This window comes from Lepus europaeus, chromosome 8, assembly GCF_033115175.1.
Source record: "Lepus europaeus isolate LE1 chromosome 8, mLepTim1.pri, whole genome shotgun sequence".
In the NCBI taxonomy this organism is placed as follows: Eukaryota; Metazoa; Chordata; class Mammalia; order Lagomorpha; family Leporidae; genus Lepus; species Lepus europaeus.
In genome coordinates, this window is record NC_084834.1 from 94546992 (window position 1) to 94570813 (window position 23822).

Sequence of the window (23822 nt, forward strand, 5' to 3'; positions counted from 1 at the left end):
CTCTCTGCTGCCAGCAATAAAGGACCATCAAATTTTACCAGTGTGTGCTGCTCCTCTGTTTGCACTTGCTCAGGCACAACCATCTGCCTACAGGACACGTCCAGCCTAATTCCACCTCCTCTTCTATTCTCTGTGCTGTCATTCAAGGAGAGCAGAGGCTGGTGGGCTGGTACAAGAGAGAAAGGAGGGGCTGGTGCTGTGGTGTAGTGGGTTAAGCTGCTGTCTGCAATTCTTGTCCTTGGTGCTGGTTCTTGTCCTGGGTGCTTCACTTCTGATCCAACTCCCTGCTAACGTGCCTGGGACAGTAGCAGAAAATGGCCCAAACATTTGGGCCTTGCACCCATATGGGAGACCTGGTTCCTGGCTTCAGCCTGGCCCAGCCCAGCCATTGCAGCCACTTGGGGAGTGACCAAGTAGATGGAAGATCTCTCTTTGTCTCTGCTTCTCTCTCTCTTTCTCTGTAACTCTGCCTTTTAAATAAATAAGCAAATAAATATTTAAAGAAAGAGAGAGAAAGGAACCTACACAATGGCCTAGGAGTAGCATGTGATCTCTGAGAACTGTTAGTGCACAGCAATAGGGAATTCCAGACTTATATAGACTTATATAACCTCAGTACCTCCCCCTACCACCACCTAACAGAGAAATGACCTTTAAAAAGAAACCACCTTCCTTTTGTTGGGGGATGGTGAAGGTGAACTCGGCTCACACCGAAGAATTTTCACACAGAGTTGGTGAGCAAAGCAAGATTTATTGAAAGTGAGAAACATCCTGCTGCAGCAGTTATAAAGGAGACCCCAACGGAGGAGTTGCCAGTGAAGCCTGCGAGGACTGGCTCTTTTATATACAAGGCTGCTCCCTCTGATTGGCCCCCTTCCTGAAAATTAGATCCAGATTTAGCCAATCAGAAGGGGGAGTAGAATGGTTGTAGTAATAGCAACCATTCAAGAGGCCAAAATAACAACCAATCAGGGAACTGAAAGCGTATGCTAATAAGGAATGCTATGTGAACCAGAGAATGGATAATATATGCTAATGAAGCATGCTACGTGGACCAATCAGAGAACTGAAATTGTACTAGTCTGTTCCACACAGAAGTGTGCAGCGTTTTCAGTCAGGTGTGTTGGCTCCCCTCTCAGGGCTCTTGGAGAGTTATATCGTGTGTGTGTGTTTTAACCAGGGGCCCCATTCTCACTCCAACAGGGACCTGATCTAACTGCCTGTTAGCTCATCTAATTCCTCACACTTTCAAAGTTATCTTCTAACCCCAACCCAAAAAGAGGAGATTTTGAGCCTCGTGGCAAAAAATTGATAGCTGGCACATCTACTAAGATCACTAAACCTTCCTGTTTCTCTCTTCCTTCTTTTTTGAGTGTTTATAATATTTACCTCCAAATTAGCAAAAGAGTCCGTGCCGCCTCACCTTTTTGCTCGGGCCTCTGGCATGATGAACAGTACAAGAAAGCCCATTGGGGCGCAGACCAGCTCCTTTGGAAGCTCTTCCCATGGGAAGGGAATTGTGCTGGAAGAAGTCAGGATTGATGCCAAACAGCCAACTTCTGCCATGCATCTGTTCAAGCGATGATGGCTGCTTGGACTTTAATGAGGAAAGTTATGAAGTTATGGCAGCTGGGTTAGCTCACCTAGGTCACTCTGTGGGTGATGTTCCTGGAGTCTGCTTTAAGGTTGTCAGTATAGCCAGTGTTGGGGCCAGTGCTGTGGTGCAGTAGGTTAATCCTCTGCCTGCAGTGTCAGCATCTCATATGGGCGCCAGTTCTAGTCCTGGCTGCTCCTCTTCCGATCCAGCTCTCTGCTATGGCCTGGGAAAGCAGTAGAAGATGGCCCAAGTCCTTGGGCCCCTGCACCCGTGTGGGAGACCCAGAGGAGGTTCCTTGCTCCTGGCTTCAGATCGGCCTGGCTCCAGCCGTTGTGGCCATTTGGGGAGTGAATCAGTGGATAGAATACCTTTCTCTCTGTCTCTCTCTTTCTCACTGTAACTCTGCCTGTCAAATAAATATTTTTTTAAAAAAAATAGCCAGTGTCTCTCTCTCTCTTTTAGATTTATACAAAAATCAAGAAGGAATGACCAAGATTATAAGTTTTGATGCAATATATTTTCACAAAAACATTTATATTTTTATTTATATTTTATATATTTTAAATAAAAATTTATATGAAAGTAAATGTTAAAAAAATTAGCAAAAGATGAGACCAGTGCTATGGTACAGTGGGTTAAGCTGCTGTCTGCAATGTTGGCATCCCATATGGGTGCCAGTTGGAGTCCTGGCTGCTCCACTTCTGATCCAACTCCCTGCTAATGTGCCTAGGAAATCAGCAGAGAATGGCCCAAGTCATTGGGCCCTTGCCCCCATTTGGGGGCACATGGGAAACCTCGAAGAAGCTCCTGGCTCCTGGCTTTGGCCCAGTCTGGTCATTACAGCCATTTGGGGAGTGAAACAGCAGATGGAAACTCTGTCTGTCTCTGTCTCTCCTCTATCTCTGTAACTATCTTTCAAATAAATAAATCTTTGAAAAATTAGCAATTGAAAATAAGTCACATTATATAAGGGTACTTCAAAAAGTTTATAGAAAATGGAATTAAAAATAAGTTTACTTTGGTACAAAAGTATTGAAATCCATGCATAGTTTTTTTCATAATACAAATTTTCCATGAACTGTTTGAAGACCCCCTCATAGTTCCCAAAAAACTCTTCCATTGCCACAAACAGAAAAATTATTATTATTATTATTACTATTATTATTATTATTATTGAAAGGCAGAGTTACATAAAGAGGGAGAGCCAGAGAGAAAGAGCTCTTCCACTTGCTGACTCACTCCCCAAATGGCCACAATGGCTGGGGCTGGGCCAGGCCAAAACAAAGAGCCTGGAACTCCATCTGGGTCTCCCATGTGGGTGACAGGTGCCCAAGTACTTCAGCCATCATCTGCTGTCTTCCCAGGTGCATTGGCAGGGAGCTGAATAGGAAGTAGAGCAATCAAGAATTGAATCAGTGCTGTTGTTGACATCACAAGTGGTAGCTTAATCCACTGTGTCACATAATGGGCCCCCAAAAGACAAGGGATAGTTAAAGGATACGTCACCAAACACCAAATGAAGGAGAAAGGTATATTCAGAAAGCGAGTATTCAATATACTTTAAAGAGATATAAATAGAAAAACAAAGAAGAAACTAAAAAATAAGGAAATATAAATTGAAGGAAAGATGGGTGTATGTAGCTCTGTAAAAAAAATAAAATAACCCCCCTATGCAAAATCTATTTAGAAAACTCTTTGCAGCAGAGGGAAGGCAAAACTGTTACTCTACCCTCTTGGGGTTTTTTCCCCAGGACCTAAGAATGAAATTGACCTGTGACAGATCAAGGGGAGAAAAGCTTACAAATGTATGTGATACAGGTTTGCTTTTGTTTTTGTTTGTTTGTTTTTTGACAGGTAGAGTTATAGACAGTGAGAGAGAGAGACAAAGAGAAAGGTCTTCCTTCTGTTGGTTCACCCCCAAAATGGCCGCCCTGGCCGGAACACCACCAGTCCAAAGCCAGGAGCCAGGTGCTTCTTCAGGGTCTCCCATGCAGGTGCAGGGCCTAAGCACTTGGGCCATCCTCCACTGCACTCCTGGGCCATAGCAGAGAGTTGGACTGGAAGAGGAGCAGCCATATGGGATGCTGGCGCCGCAGGTAGAGGATTAACCAAGGGAGCCATGGCGTTGGCCCTGTTTTTGTTTGTTCTTTTGGAAGGGAGAAAGATAGAGATTTTCTTGTCACACCTATAGTATTTGCAAGCATCTGAAAAGAATGTCACCACTTACCTTTGGCTAACTCAACTGAATAGTTTCTATACAACTCTAACAGCAATGGGAATGTAGATGCAGTTAATTTGATATTCATTCAGAAATGTTTATTCAAAACTATGCACTGATCATTAAGTAATTGACCTCTTACTCTTCTAGCTCATACTTTTTTAAAAAAAATTATTTATTTGAGATGGGGGAAGAGAGATTTTTCAGGGCAGGCAGTGTGGTGCATTGGCTTAAGCTGCTGCTTGTGATGCCATCATTCTATATCAGGGTGCTGATTCGGGTCCCTGTTGTCTCCTTTCTGATCCAGCTTCCTGCTAATGCACTCAAACTAAAGCCTTCCATTGAGGGACGTGTGGGTCCCAAGCAGCATCTTATCCACTGCCCCAAATGCCTGCCCTTTGACACAAGTTTCCTATGGAGTGCAAGTTCTCCTAAGGACAATAAAGACCTAAAGAAGTAGTTACAATCAAATGCTTGTACACAGAGTCTCCAAAGAGTTCATGAAAATGTGTATTATGAAAAAATTATGCATACATTTTTTAAAAAATTAAAACAAGCTTTTGTTTTAATTCCATTTTCCATGAACTTTTGGAAGCACTCTCATATGCCAAATTGCACAAGTAGTAAATTATGAAAATGTGACAAGGCACAGGGGCTTGGGTGAGGGACATTCACTGGTGGAGAAGTGGCGGGGGAGATATGAGTGATTTGTGCAATTTCCCTTGGCCTCAATCTTCCATCTTTGATGATGGAAGGATATTTTCTTTCTGATATGAGGAGGGCCTTTCACGTGGGAATTTCATCTCCTGCTTTTGATAAAAAAGAAGGAAGGTCAGAGTGATTTTCTCGCATCTGCTGTTTTTCAAGTGCCTTTAACTCAAAATAGTCAATATGCCAGAGCAGCATATTTTGAGATGGAGTGTCCTGCCCTCCTTCAACAGCAAATGTAGCAGTCAAAGGGCTAGCGTGTTGTTATCAAAATAGCTCATGGCAATTGGTAGGAGAATTGCTGAGAGCACAAGGGTTTAGTTGGCAAAACACATTGTTGGGGACTGAATTGTGCCCTGTCCCCTTGAATTCCTGTGCTGATGTCCTAATCCCCAGCACCTCAGAATGTGAGATAGTGTTCTTAAAGAGGCCATTCAGTTAAAGTGCAATCATTGGGATGAGCCTGAATCCAGTTAAGACGGCTGCCCTAAGAGGAAAGAGGTTAGGGCACATGCAGACATGGCTGTGGGAGCATGCAGGGAGAAGGCAGGCATCCACAAGCCCAGGAGAGAGGCCTCCGAAGAAACCAGCACTGGCAAAGCCTTGATGCTGGATCTCCAGCCTCCAGTACTGTTTAAGCCACTCAGGCTATGAGACTTTGTTATGGCATTCTCAGTGAAGGACACAGAAGAGAATACAACTAGTGGGCATAAGGGCTGAAAGCCAGAAGGGAAATCTTTACAGGAGAGGTGACATTTGCATTTGGTCCTGAGACGTGAAGATCTGTGGACATCCACTGGGCATGTCATTGTCATTCAGGGTTGCTATGCTTATTTTCATAGATGGCATTTCATAAATCACCCAAAAATGAATACATTAACCAAGTGTGTGGTTTTGTAGCCCCAAAAGAAACACAGGCAACAAACTAATTTCAGCCTTACTCAAACCGAACATGAGCCAGATACCATCTCAAAGTCAGCTGTATGGCTTTGATAGGGTTTTGTGGTGAGCTAATCTTAAAGAACAAATGACAAACCCATTGGGCACTTTGATCATTGATGGTGGCTGTGGCATTTTTGCAGTGGTAAACCTTGGGACTGCAGCCATGCGGCTGCCATCCTAAGTCCCTTCTGGTGTGCCCCAGGTTCTCTGGGAGAACTGAGAGCCACACTTGGCTTTGCAGACTGCATCATTGTGGCTAAGTTCTAGAAATAAACTGGATTACACCAAGGAGACAGACACACTTTTCTACTGCTGCTTACTACTTTGAATCTTTATTTATTTATTTATTTATTTATTTTTTTGACAGGCAGAGTGGATAGTGAGAGAGAGAGAGGCAGAGAGAAAGGTCTTCCTTTTTGCCATTGGTTCACCCTCCAATGGCCGCTGTGGCCAGCGCATCGTGCTGATCCGAAGCCAGGAGCCAGGTGCTTCTCCTGGTCTCCCATGCAGGTGCAGGGCCCAAGGACTTGGGCCATCCTCCACTGCACTCCCTGGCCACAGCAGAGAGCTGGCCTGGAAGAGGGGCAACCAGGATAGAATCTGGCGCCCCGACCGGGACTAGAACCCGGTGTGCTGGCGCCGCAAGGTGGAGGATTAGCCTGTTGAGCCACGGCGCCAGCCTTTTTTTTTTTTTTAATCTTTATTTATTTATTTATTTGACAGGCAGAGTGGATAGTGAGAGAGAGAGAGAGACAGAGAGAAAGGTGCTGCTTACTACTTTGTTATCTGGGTAAGCCTCATAGCTCTACCTCACTTTCCTTGTCTGTAAATTGGGCACAATAACAGTATCCGTTTGTAGGATTTTTAAGAGAATTAAGTGAGTGAAACATATCAATGGCTTTGTCTGGCATGTAGTATCATTTAAGCGTTACTTTTATTATAATCCTTGTTGTTGGTTTTGAAGGTGGGAGAGAGGCAGGGGCCATCTTTCCTGCTTTGCTGTCTTCCTCTGGCAAGGCTGCCCTGGATCCACTGGGTTTATCTACAGCAGTGCTTTCGTGCCCATCCATAGCTTCCTGGCCGTCCACAGGCAGCTGGTCCTGGGCCAAGGTTATGGATGTGTGGCCTCAACATCAACATTGCGGCTTCAGTCGCTGATTCCCTGGAGTGCCAGTTCTACCTTGTTTGTGAGCCTCATCTCCGGGGCCCAGCCTCAAGCCCTCTCTTCCTGGCCCTTCAAATTTTGTAAGTGCTTAATTACTTTTGTAGAAAAAGTCCTTTCTGCTTCAAATGTGTGGCGGCTATTTCCTTCCTTCAACTGAATCCCTGGTGACCTGTGCACATAGCCCCTTACCCAGCACGTTCAGTTTGGTATTTTAGGTTGAAGTTACTGTGTACTTTAGTTGCTTTAAGCTTTGGAATGGAAACTCTAACACAGTAGAACCTAATTAAACTGTAGGGACCCTGTCTTGGTTTGTTTCCTGCTGATAATAACACAGCACCACAGACTGGGTCAGTTGAAAAGAGGTTTGTTTTGCCTTATGGTTCTGGTCCAAGGTCAAGAGGCTGCAAATGGTAAGAGCATTTCGGCTGACAGAGCCCTGAGGCAGCACCGGGCATCCCACAGGAGAGACAGGGAGCTGGTGAGAGACTGGCCAAACTGACCTTGGAAGGTATTTATTGATTTCTCTTCACTTTATTTGAAAGGCATAGAGATAAAGACAGACAGAGAGAGAGAGAGAGAGAGAGAGAGAGAGACGAGAAATCGATCTTCTATCTGCTGGTTCCCCAAATGCCTGCAACAGCCAAGGCTGGGCCAGGCCAGTCAGGAGCCCAGAACTCAATCCTCATTTTCCATGTGGGTGGCAGGAACCTAAGCCCTTGGGGGGATCATTGCTGCCCCCCAGGGTGAGCATTAGCAGGAAACTGGATAGGAAGCAGAGGAGCCAGGACTCAAACTGATGTGGGCAATGAGCATATTAATTTCCAATCAAGATTCCTGCCTCACAGAGATGCCAAGTCTAAGTGGAGACTAGTAATGTGTGTGAATAGGAGCGGGATTTATCTAACAGCAAGGGAATAGACATATATTCACAAGTGAGAGTTGGCTGCCTCACACAGAGAAATTTCCGTTATGAGTGGGCCACAGGATTGCCCCTGAAAGAGACAAATGATAGTGGTACTTCTAAGCCTGGAAAGAGACCTTTTCCCCTGCTCTCCACCTCTTTGTAGGAGGTATAGGGTAGTACCTTAATTAGATATACAAACAGGGTAGGGTCTTAGCATGTGCTCTGGTCCTGGATGAGACAGGTGCATCTTCAGAAGTTTGACATTATCAGGCCGACAGTTAAAGGACAGGTATTAGTTTGCAGAGGTACAGAATTCCAGCTTGTCTAAGCTTTAGCTAACTGCCTAGTTACACCATATCAAAGCCAGCCACTCCAAGATGAGAGGTGGACATCTTAACAACTGCACCAAATTCCTACTGCCTAAGCTATGTTTTATAACAGACTCACTCTAGAGATAACTCATTAACCCATAAATCCATTAATTATTTAATTGCACAAATAGATCAATCAATTCATGAGCACAGAGCCCTAATCACCTCTTAAAGCTTCACCTGGTCCATCTCCTATTATCTCATGATAGACATAAATTCCAGCAGCAGTTTGGATGAGAACAAACCATCCTTACACCATAGTAGGCCATAATTCTTCTTTCTTTAAGTATTGAATTACTTTTCTTCTAAATAAGTTATTTTTAAAAAAGAAAAGATTCATATTCTGTGACTAGAGATACTCATGTTTGGTAAAGGGCCTTTCCTTCTTAGTGCAAAGGCTGTGGGTTGCAAGTGAGAAAGACCCAGGTAAAGTGGCCCACACTAGAGATCCAAGGTGGCTGGATAGGATATAGCCTCACTAACTTAAGCGGCTCTAGGATATGAAAAGAACAAAGCAATGTTTCTAGGTCTGATGGAAATTTTTGGTGAAGAACTGAAGGAAAAAAAAAAAGCAAAGCAAAGCAAAACAAGGAAGCCTCTGTAGGACGAAGAGAGATGACAGAGGCACCAGTACAGCCAGTTGTGTGGCGCAGCCAGCCCCTGGCTGGGAGCCCCTATCTTACCATGCCGAAGTAGGAGGAAGTGGCTACATGCCCCAGCATTCGCAGTTTTAGCTGAGAGGGGCTTGAGTGTGTCCCTTAAGGGTCATGGGTTACAAACGTGATCCCTAAGGTGGCAGTCTTACCAGGTGGGAGGACCTTTGAGAGGTGAGGCCCCGTGGAAGGTGCTAGGTCTTGGGGTGTACTGCAGTCAGAAGGGATTAACACCAGCCTCTCATAGTGAGTGAGTTCCCGAGGCTGGGGGGTAGATATAAAAGAACAAAACTAGCCCCTCTGGCTTCCTGTCTGGCCGTGGGCTGCTTCCGCTCACGCTCCCACCGCTGTGATGCTGCCCTCCGTGAGGCCCTCGTCACAGCCTAGCGGGAGCTGGCAGCGTGTGCTGGAGCCTCCAGACCGGGAGCTAAGTGAACGCTTCCTTTCCGAGCTGCCCAGTCTCAGGTATTTTGTGACAGCACTGGAAAGCGAATGAACACAAACCCTACTGGGGATGCTTTCCTGCGGCTCAGAGATGCTCGCCCACCAAGGAAAAGATTGCATTATTCTACTCTACGGGAATTGTTCTCTCAGATGTCTGAGAGGTGACACAGGACAACCAGTGGTTTCAGCCAGGACGTTAGGATGGACTGCCGACCTCCAGGACAGCTTTCTCACGACCCTGATCCGGGTCGTGTTAATTCTCTTGATAATTCCTATAGCATTTCGTGCCATAACTTAAAGGGAGCACAGCCACCTACAGGGCTCACCTCGCCAATAAGCAGCATGGCACAGCGCTTAGAGCCACAGTTTTAGGTGCTCACAGACATGTCCCGATTTTAATTTCTTTTTTTTTTTTCTTTTTTGACAGAGTGGACAGTGAGAGAGAGACAGAGAGAAAGGTCTTCCTTTACCTTTGGTTCACCCTCCAATGGCCGCTGCGGCCGGCGCATTGAGCTGATCCGAAGCCAGGAGCCAGGTGCTTCTCCTGGTCTCCCATGGGGTGCAGAGCCCAAGCACTTGGGTCATCCTCCACTGCACTCCTGGGCCACAGCAGAGAGCTGGCCTGGAAGAGGGGCAACTGGGACAGAATCTGGCGCCCCGACCGGGACTGGAACCTGGTATGCTGGCGCCGCAAGGCGGAGGATTAGCCTGTTGAGCCGCGGTGCCGGCCTCCGATTTTAATTTCTTTTAAAATCAGAAGAAAATGTTTAATAATGATGAACATATTGTAATGAGTCCAGCTTGCATGACGTGCATCTGACACCAATGTACTAGTAAAATATAACTTCCAATGCTTTTTCCTACAAAGGCAAAAGTGCCCAGGGCCCACAAAAAAATTCTCATGTGGCTTCTAGTCACCTTAGCCTACATTCGTTTCAAGAGCTAATTCTTGGGGCTGGCACTGTGGTGTAGTGGGCTAAGCCTCTGCCCGTAGCACTGGCATCCCATGTGGGTGCTGGTTCATGTCTCAGCTGCTCCTCTTCCAACCCAGCTCTCTGGTTTGGCCTAGGAAGGCAGTGGAGGATGGCCCAAGCACTTGGGCCTCTGCACCCATGTAGGAGACCTGGAGGAGGCTCCTGGCTGCTGGCTTCAGATTGGCCCAGCTCCAGCTGTTGCAGCCATTTGGGGAGTGAACCAGTGGATGGAAGATCTCTCTTTCACTCACTCTCTGTTTTCCTTCTCTCTCTCTCTGTAACTGCCTCTCAAATAAATAAATAAAATCTTAAAGAGCTAATTCTTAAATCAATTTCTAGGATTCTGACCCTAATCCAGTCTTGCCCATCAGGCCAATGCATCTGGCTCTTTAGATAATTTCATATCTGAAGTCACAGAATTCCACATTCTTTTTTATTTTCCCTGGCTGGAAGGGCACACATGTGTTAAAATGCTAAACAGTTAGCAAAACTTCCAATCACAATTTCATGGAAGAACCTATTCAGTGGTCAATAGGCACATAAAAGCATTGTTAGTCATCAGAGAAATGAAAATTAAATCACATGAAGTAAGATTATACATCCCTAGAAAGGCTAAAATTTTTTAAACTGACAAAAGTAAATGTTGGTTTAGATGTGAGACTGGGGAAACTTTTTTCTGCCAATGGCTATTTGAATATTTATAACATCAATCATGGGCCATATAAAATATCAAATTAGGGGCCAGCACTGTGGTGTAGTAGGTAAAGCCACTGCCTGTGGCACCAGCATCCCATATGGGCACTGATTCAGCACCCAGCTGCTCTACTTCCAATCCAGCTCTCTGCTAATGCACCTGGGAAAGCAGTGGAAGATGTCCCAAGTCCTTGGCCCCTTGCCCGCAGGTGGGAGACCCAGAGGAAGCTCTTGACTCCTGGCTTTGGACTTGCTCTGGCCGTTGCAGCTATTTAGGGAATGAACCAGAGGATGGAAGTTCTCTCTTTTTCTCTCTCTCTTTCTCTCTAACTCTGCCTTTCAAATAATAAAATAAATCTTTAGAAAGAATGATCAACCTAAAAATTAGCCAGCTATAGATTTATTGAATTTCAAGTGTTACCTGCACTTGCTTTGGCAGGACCAGACCAGGTGATTTCATGGGCTTACACAGCCTGCAGGTTGGCTGTTAGAGTAGCCAGAGCTCATGCATTATTCATGATAGAGAAAACGCTTAGGAAAAGTTTTGGTAGTTTCATACCAACCCTATTATCCAACAGTTTTACCACTGGCCATTTACCCCAGAGAAATGAAAATATATGTCCACAAAAGGAATGAGATAAGAATTTCTTAGCAGTTTTATTTATAATCTAAAATTAGCAAAAACCTCAAAAGTCCAACAGTAGGAAAATGGATGAACAGGCTACTGTATAGTCAGTAATGCAATGGAAAATACATACTTAGAAAAAAAAAATGGGTGAACTCTCTTAAATGCAATAGCCTGAATTAATTTCACAAATATTATGCTGAGCGAAAGGAGTTTTGCACAAAAAGAGTATATGATGTGATTTGTTTTTAAATTTCTGGAGCAGACTAAAATAATTTTTTTCTTTTTTGTTTTGTTTGAGAAACAGAGACAAAGCAATAAATGGAGAGCTCTCATCTGCTGATTCACTTCCTGGATGCCCACAACGGCTGGGGCTGGGCCGGGTCAAAGCCAGGAGCCAGGAAATTCAGTCCAGGTCAGCCATGTGGGTGTCAGGAACCCAAGGACTTGAGCCATCACCTTCTGCCTCCCATGGTGCATATTAGCCGAAAGCTGGAATTGGGAGCAGGTCCTGATCTAACACCTTGGCACTCTGATACAATATATGGACACTAGTCCAAATGCCCACCCCTAAGCTAACTTATGATGGATAAAGTGAAAACAGTGATTGCTTCTGGGAGTAGGGACAGGCATCTAACTGAACAAAGGATTGAAGGAACTTTCAGCGATGATAGAGGTTAGGTTTTACCCATTTGTCTAAAGTAATCCCATGTGACACTTAAGATCTGTGGATTTCACTCTATGTGAATTTTACCAAAAACAAATGAACTATATACGATGTTGAACTCTAGTAAATAACCTGAATGTTGAAGTCTTTAGGAGTAAAGCATACTAATGTCTGTAGCTTACATTGAGTATATCTATATAAAAAAAGATAATTAGGCCAAGGATTTGAGTAGACATTTCTCATAGAAGATGCACAAATCATTGCTAAACACATAGAAAGATGGTCAGTGTCATTTGTCACTAAGAAAATGTAAGTTGAGGGGCCGGTGCTGTGGCACAGCGGATTAAAGCCTTGGCCTGAAGCGCCAGCATCCCCTATGGGCTCCAGTTCAAGTCCTGGCTGCTCCTCTTCCGATCCAGCTCTCTGTTGTGGCCTGGGATAGCAGTAGAAGATGGCCCAAGTCCTTGGGCCCCTACACCCTTGTGGGAGACCCGGAGGAAGCTCCTGGCTCCTGGCTTTGGATTGGCGCAATTCTGGTCGTTGCAGCCATCTGGAGAGTGAACCAACGGGTGGAAGACCTCTCTCTCTGTCTCTACCTCTTTCTGTAATTCTTTCAAATAAATAAAACAAATATTTTTTAAAAAGATTAAAAAAAAAAAAAGAAAATGCAAGTCAAGTCCACGAGACATCAGTTCACACCCACTACATTGCAAAGGGGGTCAACTTCCCAAATATGCCATGTTTGCATTTTGATTTTCTGAAACTAAAATAGCGCTTTTCTTCCACTAGTTACCCCATGAATTGCTAATTACTGTTTACAATTTACTACTCCTAGTCCAAGCCTTTTTGTCTTGTCACACTCCCACTCCCCAAAAATGTATTTTTTCATGTGTAATAAAAACTCATATGAATTTTGGGTCTTTGGAGGCATTGGAACCCTCTAGATCACTGAGGGAAATGTAATATGGCACAGTCACTGCAGAAAGCAGTTTGGCAGTTCTTCAAAATGTAAGTGTACCATTATTGTATGACTCAGCAATTCCACTCCTAGAGCACTGAGCCTGTGAATATAAAGTAAATTGGAAGTATGTTATTGCAAAAAATTAGAAGAAAAGAAAGGAAGGAGGGAGGGAGGGAGGAAAGCATTGTATTCTTGGAATTGTATCTATGAAATTTGTTCTCGATATGCTAATAAATAAGTATATTTTTTAAAAATTCTACACCTAGGTATATTCCCAAAAGAATTAAAAGTATGTCCACACAAAAACCTAGATATGACTGTTCATAGGAGCATTATACATAATAGCACACGAATGTCCATCCACTGATAAATGGACAAATACAAGTGCTGCAGCCATGTAAGAGCATAGTCCTGAGCCATGACAAGGAATAAAGTGCTGACTCAGGCTACAACACAACTGAACCTTGAAAACAGTGCTCTAAGTGAAAGAAGCCAAACATGAAAGGCTACATATTCTTGATTCCTTTTGACTTAATGAATGTGGGATTTCTTTTTAGCGGTGGTGAAAATATCCTGGAATTAGATAGTGATGGCTGCAAATCTTATGAATATACTTAATTCTGTATTTTTGTTAAAAGGATGAATCTATGATATGATAAGTAGATTTTGTTGTTGTTTATTAGCTCTTATGTGAGTCAAGTTTTTATCAAGCATTTGAAGAGATCATCGTTTCAATTCTCGAGGTAATAGACAAGCACACTGGATATGAAATGTTATGTTCTCAAAGTCAAGTCTTTTATTTCAAAAATGGAAGAGACAGTATTTTGAGGTTGTATACAAATAAAATATTTAGCACATACACGCTCTGCTTTTCATTTCTTATCCTAATTACATAACATACAAAATGTAATCCATCTTTCACCACATGTGTACGGATTTGCTATAAAGTATGAGCTTTCTCAGAGCGTCCTACAGCACTGTGATCTTCTGGGTATGTCAAGATGTGTGCAGGGTTGGGAATCCGCAAGGGGGTGAAATGTTAACTCTGATGCACTGCATATAATCTCAGCGGGTTTACAAGCAAGTCTTAGGAAATGAAATGTTCTCCTTTTTCCTTGCATTGTCACACCATCCACCCTGTGATAATAAGCCTGGCTGGCTGCTTTTTCGAAAGAGGTGACTGGAAATTTAAAACAGAATTTCATCATAGTACTCAAAATGGCATGCAATTTAAAACTTAGTAATTGGGGTTGGTATTTGGCACAGCAACTCAATGCCCACATCCCATATCGGAGTGCCTGGGCTGAGTTCTTGGCTCTACTCCTGATTGCAGCTCCTTGTTAATGCATACCTGAGAAGGCAGCAGGAGATGGCTCATGTGGGAGACCTGGACGGAAGTCCTGGTTTGAGCCTGGTGCAGCCCTAGCAGTCGTGGGCATTTGGGGAACAAATCAGAAAATGAAAGATTTGTCTGTTTATCTGTCTCTCTCTTTCTCTCTGCCTTTCAAATACATTTTTAAACATAATAATAAAACATGTAAAATTTTAAAAACTTATGGATTGGACCCTTAGAGGGCCTACAAGTAGGTTTTGGCCCTGGGTAGTCAAGCCAAGCTGAGGTTGGAGACTCCCAGGAGTCGCCATCCCTGGAGTGGCCCCACAACCTTGTGATGTCACTCTCATGCCATCATGTGCACGGATTTCAAAGGGCAGGCATTTGAGCAGTGCTTAGTGGGGCTGGCTTGTTTCTGGTCCACAACATCTGGAGTTTCAACTGGAAAGACTGGACTAGATGGTGTGGCTTGAATCACTGGGGCTGGAATCATCTGGCGGTCTCTTCACTCGTATGTCTGGTTCCTGGGCTGGGATGAGTCCAAGGCCGGGTGTGGCTGGGGACTGTGAACCGGAGCATCTACCCATGGCCTTTTCATTTGATCTGGGTCTCTCCTCCTATGGCAGTCAGGTTCCCAGGGGAGCATCTGGAGAGCCAGAATACCCAGAGAATCAAGAGGGAGTTGCATGGCCTTTCACGCCCTGGCCTCAGAGATCACATTGCACCCTTTGTGTTATGCTTTGTGGATTCAAGCACTGTAAGTCTGCCAAATATTCACGGGGAAGGGGCATAGATCGCCATCTTTCTATGGGAGGGTAGGAAGATCAAATTCCAGAACACATGTTGTCACATGTAAGCTGCTACAACCATCAGGCACCCATTGCCCAGCTTCCACAGTTGCTCACTCCTGGTGAAACTTGTGTCACCCACACCTATGTCTCTCCTCCCTCTGAGACTGTTGTGAAACAAATCCTAAACATCCTATCAGTTCACCCACAAATGCTCCCACAGGTATCTCGAAAAGACAAGGATCCTTGAAAAATAGTCATATGCTACCTTTAAAAAATCAACAACTTATTTAATATTCAGCGTATGCTTTGTGTTTCCTTGTTTGCCTCATACATGCTCTTTAATAAGTTTATTTGTTTGATTTGAGATTGAAATCAGGTTATTTCTAGCTTGCTTTGAATACAGTTTTAAAATTTCCCCTTCAGAAATAAATGCATATTTGACCTTTTTAAATCTGAAGAGCCTCAGATTGAGGATAAAGATTTGTATCGATGAGCACCATTAAGGATTTCCCACCTGATTGCAAATGAAGTAAGTTAATGAGACCCATATTTCTTATCAGTCCTACTTCTTGGTTTCTATCCATTTTATAAAAAAATGATATATGCAATATACTTGTCAAGTAACTGCACAATCATGTCTGAACCAACTATTCCACGGAAGTTAGAGAAGCATTTGTTTACCCAGTTCATGGGTCACCCCAACATTCACTTTGACCAAATCTGGATGCAAACCGTGACCACTACAAGGTCTCAGTCACCAGTGCTAACCAAAATGACCATTTCCTCCACTGCCCACCTCCTTTGTTAATGCCAGGTTTGGAGTTGGCACTCAGGAAACATTGTTGTTCACTTCAAACTACTTACCTCCTGAGAGAGCCCAAAACTAACTGCTACCTTGCCAAAAGTTAAGAATATAGAAGAAAGCCTAGCTTACATATGATACCAGCACAGCTTGCCTTCTCCCCATCTCGCTATGCCAGTTGTTTCCTTATTCCATGAATGCATTTGCTAGACTTCTTCCTTCTCTGTTCCTAGAATGACAAGAAGTCACATCTCATTCAGTACATTTTGTTCTGCGTTTTTGCCGTGGTCTTTCATCATCCCGGAGACAGCTGACCAGAATTCAGCAGTCAGCACTTCATCTCTGGGGACTTTTGAATAATCCCCAGCCTGAAATCTAATAATTCACCGGGTTATTATGCATGCTTGCTGGAGCTTATGAGTTCTTCTTATTCTAGGGACACTTCCTGTTTTCTCTGTCATGCTCTGGCACACTTGCCAGTTCCTAGCACCCAACTCCCTACAGACACAGTTACATACATTCATAGTGTCTATATGAGGGTAATCCAAAAAGTTCATGGAGAAATAAATATGCATAGCTTTTTAAAAATTTTTAATTTTAATTTTTTTTTTTGACAGGAGGAGTGGACAGTGAGAGAGAGGGAGAGAGAGAAAGGTCTTCCTTTTCCATTGGCTCACCCCCCAAATGGCCGCTGCTACCGGCGCACTGCGCTGATCCAAAGCCAGGAGCCAGGTGCTTCTCCTGGTCTCCCATGGGGTGCAGGGCTCAAGCACTTGGGCCATCCTCCACTGTGCTCCTGGGCCACAGCAGAGAGCTGGACTGGAAGAGGAGCAACCAGGACAGAATCCAGTGCCCCAACCGGGCCTAGAACCCGGTGTGCCGGCGCCGCAGGTGGAGGATTAGCCTATTGAGCCGCAGCACCGGCCGCATAGCTTTTTTCATAATATACACTTTAATTAACTTTAAAGACTACTTGCATTCACAGATTTCAAAATTTTTACATTAATATATTTTTATCGTTTATTTCCATTCCCTATGAACTTTTTGAAGTCCTCTCACATAGGCACATAAGTTTGGTAAAAGAAAATTAGAAACTCTACATCTATAGAGCAATGCACATCCACATCTTATAAGCAAGCATCTACGACACAGAAGAAAAACAACATTCACAGTTTGCCTTTTAAAAATATTAATCTGGGGCCGGCACTGTAGCTCAGTTGGTTAATCCTCTGCCTGCGGCGCCGGTGTCCCATATGGGCGCTGGGTTCTAATCCTGGTTGCTCCTTTTCCAGTCCAGCTCTCTGCTGTAGCCCGGGAAGGCAGTGGAGGATGGCCCAAGTGCTTGGGCCCCTGCACCTACATGGGAGACCAGGAGGAAGCACCTGGCTTCTGGCTTTGGATCGGCGCAGCGCGCCAGCCGTAGCAGCCATTTGGAGGGGTGAACCAACGGAAGAAGACCTTTCTCTCTGTCTCTCTCTCTCTCTCACTGTCTAACTCTGCTTGTCTAATAAAAAAAAAAAAAGTATGCGCTTTAAAATATATATATATATATTAATCTGGGGGCCAGTGCTGTGGCATAGCCGGTTAACGCCCTGGCCTGAAGCGCTGGCATCCCATATGGGCCCTGATTCGAGTCCCAGATGCTCCTTTTCCGATCCAGCTCTCTGCTATGGCCTTGGATAGCAGTAGAAGATGGCCCAAGTCCTTGGGCCCCTGCACCCATGTGGGAAACCCGGAGGAAGCTCCTGGCTCCTGCCTTCAGATTGGTGCAGCTCCAGCCTTTGCGGCCATTTGGGGAGTAAAACAGCAGACGGAAGACCTCTCTCTCTTCCTCTCCTCTCTGTGTAACTCTGTCTTTCAAATAAATAAAATAAATCTTTAAAAAAATATTAATCTGATGATATCATATTCACATTCCCCATCTTGGGTTTGAAACTCTTTAAATGGCTGCCCACTGCTCCAGGGATACTGCAAGTCTCCACCATCTCTGTCCCTATATCCCAAGCTGTCCCCTTGTTCTCTCTGATCCAGATACCTTCCGTCAATCCTCTTACTATGTTTCCTCAAATCCCATGACCTTGGCATCTACCATCCCCTTGGCCCCTTTTGCCTAGGTCTCTACTCATTCTCCAGATCTCAACTGGAACCATCTTCCCCACGTCCCAAATTGAAATCCTCCATCATACATCTGTAAAGCCCCAGGATCATCTTTGTTTCACCTACCACACTTGCAATTTTACATTTGTGTGATAATATATATATTTTTGTGATTATATATATATTTTTTTTCCCAGTAAGACTTCAGAAACCACTCTTACTTGCTGCTGACCACTGCCTACGTCAGTGGTTGGCACACAGTGGCATACAACAAATATTCAAACAAAAAGATGACTACGTAAGCATGCACTCAAAGGAGTTACCTTCCTTCCTTTCAATGCCTAGCAAAGATTTTCTTTCAGTTTCTCCTTGTTTTCAAGTATAGATCGATAACCAAACAATTAAAAACTTTAGTAAATCATAACCCAATAACCCAAAACAACACAGCACACTAATTATTTATATGTTTGAAGATAACCACCACCACCTAAAAGTTTGTCATACTTAAGTGGTATTTAGGTTAGGAAAATCTCAATTTCTAAACACACAAATGAAAAGATTTTTATTTTCTGGAAACACTCTGAAATCAGCCTGTTGTCATCCACGTGCTTATCATTGTTGACTATGTGAACTCTATGTGAATCCCCAAAACCCAACATCACTACCAAGGGCCCCATGGAAGTCATACCACATTATAATTATTAAGTGAGTCACATGGACTGCCCGAGTTCATCTGATGGCTTTTGTTTCTTTTCTTTTCTTTTCTTTTCTTTTTTTTTTTTTTGAACAGGCAGAGTGGACAGTGAGAGAGACAGAGAGAAAGGTCTTCCTTTACCGTTGGTTCACCCTCCAATGGCGGCCGTGGCCAGCGCGCTGTGGCCGGCACACTGTGCTGATCCGAAGGCAGGAGCCAGGTGCTTCTCCTGGTCTCCCATGTGGGTGCAGGGCCCAAGCACTTGGGCCATCCTCCACTGCACTCCCGGGCCACAGCAGAGAGCTGGCCTGGAAGAGGGGCAACCGGGACAGAATCCGGCACCCTGACCAAGACTAGAACCCAGTGTGCCGGCACCGCAGGTGGAGGATTAACCTATTGAGCCACGGCGCTGGCCGGCTTTTGTTTCTAAATCATTATATACATCATATAATGTGTGAGTCACCAAACCTGCATGATGTCGTGGAAACATCCTGGACCTGGAATTAGAAAGCCGAGTCTAAACCTGTTAAACCAAGTTCTTGTGAGGATTGAGTGGGGTGATCATTTTAAGAAAGTTGTCATCGTGGCTGGTACTGTAGCCCAGAAGGTTAAGCCTCCACCTGTGGCACCAGCATCCCATATGGGCACTGGCCTGAGTGCCGGCTACTCCACTTCCCATCCAGCTCCCTGCTAGTGCACCTGGGAAAGCAGTGGAAGATGGCCCAAGTCCTTGGGCCCCTGCACCCCTGTGGGAGACCCAGAGAAAGCTCCTGGCTCCTGGCTTCAGATCAGCCCAGCTGCAGCCATCTGGGGAGTGAACCCACAGATGGAAGACCTTTCTACTCTCTCTCCCTCCCTCTGTAACCCTACGTCTCAAATAAATAAATAAAATCTAAAAAAAAAAAAAAAACCACAAAAACTGTCATCTTTTAGACATGTCCTTCATATTGCATATTGAGCTAGCTCTGTAATATATGAAATCAATTTTCAAAGAAAATTGTGAAATATGTATTATCTTCACTTTACAGATGAAGAAATCAAGGTTCTTGGAGGTTGGAAAACTGGCCCCAAATCACATACCTTATCAAGTTGCTGGGCCAGGATGCAGGTAGAAAGGCTCTAGCTATGATGTCTGTAAGCTGTAACTCAGCCTAAAAATGTAAGGTGTTGGGGTCGGCACTGTGGCATAACAGGTAACCTGGGTGCCGGCCATTGTGGCCATTTGGGGGGTGAATCAGTGGATGGACAATCTCTCTCTCTGTAAATCTGCCTCTCAAATAATTAAATAAATCTTTAAATTAAAAAAAGTAAGGTGTCTCCAAAATGGCACCATTATTTTTATTTCTGTTTGCACACATTTCTCCTCCCGTGTGCCCATATCATCCTCTTCTCCAAGACAATGTATTAAACCAACTTGGAGTCAGGATCCAAAAACTACCTGATCAATGTTGATCTTAGCCAAGCTGCTCATCACATGAGCAGCTTGCCTCTCCTGAGTTCCTCATTTCTGTTTTGTTAGTTTCAATATTAGTCATTTGCACAGAGATTGTATTGGCCCACAGCTCAGGATGTCCTGAGGATTTGCTACACGGAAAGCTTGCAATGATCCCCTTTTCAAATACCACCCACACATTCCAAAGAAGCTAGTGTGACTTTGGCTGCACAATTACAGGAAGAAGGGGCATGGTGTTGGGATGTAGAATCAGCGTCCTTGTTACAGAAACCTGGGGTGGGAAAACTCCCTTCATTCAAACAGGCACCAGAGATAATGGAGGAACCAAGCAGTTTATTAACACCAGTGGGCTCCGCTGGGATACTTTCCTGAGAACTGAGCAATGATATAAAATTTCTTACAATATTTATAGGTTCATCAGCATCATACCTTAGCTGTTACAGCGTTAGTGGGTTTAAATTGCAGCCTACGTGACTTAGGACCACACTTCCAATGGTCAGTGGGTCCGATATGTTTGTAAAAGAGATACCAGGGAAAGATTCATAGGACAGATTTATGACCAGGGTTACAGAAGCAGAACTTAGGACATCTTCCCTCCCTAGACAAGATAAACGCGCACAGCTGCTTCACCAGGTAGTTGGGAGGAGCCGCTTTTCAAGGTTAGTGTCGGGTATGCTTTCCCTCCTTTGCTTCTGGTTGTGGCCGTATTTCCTCTACATAGTGGCAAAGGTAGGACAACCCAAAGGTCACTACACAATCCAAGCAGATGGCAGCCTGTCTACCTACTGTTTATGGATCTGCACGACTACTGTCATAAGATTATACTCTTGGTAGCTTGGTGTTTAATGTAAACATATGAATTTTTTCTTCTTATATAAACTGTGACTTTAGAATATGAACCTCATTCAGTGTGCAAAGCTAATCATGTATTTAACTTTTCAAAAAAGATTTATTGATTTATTTGAAAGAGTTACACAGAGAGAGAAGGAGATGCAGAGAGAGAGAGAGAGAGGTCTTCCATTGACTGGTTCACTCCCCAATTGGCCACAACTGCGCCAATACAAAGCCAGGAGCCAGGAGCTTCTCCTGGGTCTCCCATGTGGGAGCAGGAGCTCAAGGACTTGGGCCATCTTCTACTGTTTCCCCAGGCCATGGTAGAGAACTAGATCAGAAGTGGAGCAGCCAGGACTCGAACCAGTGCCTATATGGGATGCCAGCGGTGCCAGCCCCCATTCATGTATTTAACTTTTAAGTTACCTAAGAATAGACAGATCTATAGCCAGGGTTGTGATGCAGTGAGTTAAGCCACTGCTTGGAACACATCATCCCATATCAGAGTGCCAGTTCCAGTCCTGGCTGCTCTGCTTCTGATCCCACTTCTCACTAATGCACCTGAGAAAGCAGCAGGTGATGGCCCAAGTACTTGGACCCCTGCCACCCAAGTGGGAAACCTGGATGGAGTTCCTGGCTCCTGGCTTCAGCCAGGCCCAGTCATGACTGTTGTAGCCATTTGGGAAATGAACCAGCAGATGGAAGATATCCACCCTCCCCCGCCCGCCCCATTCCTTTCAAATAAATCTCTTTTTTCAAAAAATGATAATCTATGCAAATTAGATAAACCTTCCAAAACAATCAATGTTTCTTTGTTGCTTCACTGGTGATGCAATGGAAATGGAAAAATCAGTTTTGTTTTCTTACTCAACTAATACCTCTGGATGGCTCCAAGTGCCTAGCCTGGGGCCATGCTTGAGCTAGAGCTAGTGCACTTTGCAAAGCAAACCCCACCGCTGCTTTAGAGGAGCTGACCCTGTAGTAGAAGAGGACAAAGACCAGCGGTTCAAGTCCCGGCTGCTCCTCTTCCAGTGCAGCTCTCTGCTATGGCCTGGGAAAGCAGTAGAAGATGGCCCAAGTCCTTAGGCCCCTGCACCTGTGTGGGAGATCCAGAAGAAGCTCCTGGCTCCTGGCTTCAGAACTGGTCAGCTCCAGCCATCACGGCCATTTGGGGAGTGAACCGGTGGATGGAAGACCTTTCTCTCTGTGTCTCCTTCTCACTGTCTGTAACTCTACCTCTCAAATAAATAAATAAAATCTTAAAAAAAAAAAAAAAAAAGACGAGGCCAATGGTGAGCCACATCATACTGACCAATGGGTGTGCCCCAGCAAGAAGGATGCTCTCAGAGCCTGTCACAGGGGACTTGCAACACCTGGAAGTTCAGGGAAGACTTCCTTGAGGAAGCTGTGTTCAGCTAAAACAAGCTGCGGCCAGCGTGGGTCGTGTGACTACATTCACATGTCAATTCTGACAGGTGGACAGATTACCCAGGCCTCAGAGCTTGAGTCCTCCGTTGTAAAAAGGAAACCCCGCACCTGTGAGAATGAGAAATCAAGGGACAGCCACTCGCACAGTACAGGGCACAGAGCAGCCACGAGGTGCATGGTGCTTGCTATACTTATGTATGTACGGAAGCTCCGAAAGCAAACTGAAGTCTGACCAACAGCTAGAAGTAAATGCAGTACGGGGAGAGTTGGCCAAGGCTCCAACTTCAAGGGCAGCCACCACCGCACACTTGGACGGTGGGGACCAGACCAGGTGGGAGGCGCTGGGAGGAGGATCGGAAGGAAGGTGCGCCGGGCTACCTGGACCGGACCTGCCGGAGGAAACAGCTGGAGCGCGCTGCCCCTGGGCTTCCTCCGCGCCCTGCCGATGGGTGTGGATGATTTCGCAAGTGCAAGAGACCGCCACCGAGGGGCAAAGTGCGCAAGGAAGTGGGAGCGAGCGGAGGCGGGGCGCGGAGGCGAGCCAAAGTGGGAGGGATGCGGGCAGGGCTGGGGAGGCTGGCGCCGGGGCGGGACGGGAGAGCCGGCGGCAGCGGCCCGGCGCGAGGAAGTGCGCGGCCCCACTCGGGCTCCGGCTCTCGCGGCCGCCAGGTGAGCCCGAGATGCCGCCGCCGCCGCCGCCGCCGCCGCCGCTGCTGCTGCTGCTCCTGGGGCCGCTCGGTGCCCTCCCTCACGGCGCCGTGGCGGGACCCGCGCAGGCCGAGGACGCGGTGGAGCTGCACTTTTCCACCGAGCGCCCGCGGCAGCTGGTGAGTCCCGCATTCCTGTCCTTCACCATCGACGCCAACCTGGCCACGGAGCCGCGGTTCCTCACCTTCCTGGGGTAAGCGCCAGCCTCCGGGTCCGGGTCCCGTTCCCGCTCCTGTCCTCCGTGCTCACCCGCCAGTCACTTTCTTGTCTTTTGCGCCGAAATTTCTCTCTCTCTCTCTCTCTCCCTCTCCTTCCCTCAACTCGCCGCCGCCCCCCTCACTCCAGCCGGACTCCACACCTTTTCTTCATTCATTCAAGTGTGGGCTGAGCACCAACCAAACACAAGTATTAAGGAGAAGTCTGGAAAAGAAACTGCCTACTTGCCCCCTACCCACCCCAGAAGGAGGCCCGGCAGGTGCACCTGAGGGCTGTGAGTGCTTGGATTTGGTGCGCAGTGTAGGACAAGCAAGACAGTGGATCAGGTTCCATCCTTTAACTCTGTCAGGAGGATTTAAACCAACCAACCAAGCAAGGGGGAAAAAAAAAAAAAGTCAGATGAAACCGACCTCAAAAGACAAGAAGAAGAGTTTGTTCCTCTTATTAAAAAAAAAAAAAAAAAACTGAATATTAAACCAAGGAGACCTAGGAGATGACTACAGTGACTTGCAGAGCCCTAATAAAAAATGTGTCCCTGAAATGAGGA

General features: G+C 45.4%; 1 protein-coding gene across 1 annotated transcript in view; it reads left to right on the top strand.

Annotated features, from left to right (window-relative positions):
• The first annotated feature begins 22997 nt into the window (after positions 1-22997).
• HPSE (heparanase) overlaps positions 22998-23822 on the top strand; it is a 39503-nt gene continuing 38678 nt past the window's right edge. The window contains exon 1 of the mRNA XM_062198557.1: positions 22998-23252. Coding sequence (XP_062054541.1) covers positions 23032-23252 — 221 coding nt within the window. The 5' untranslated portion in view covers positions 22998-23031. The remainder of the gene's footprint in view (positions 23253-23822) is intronic.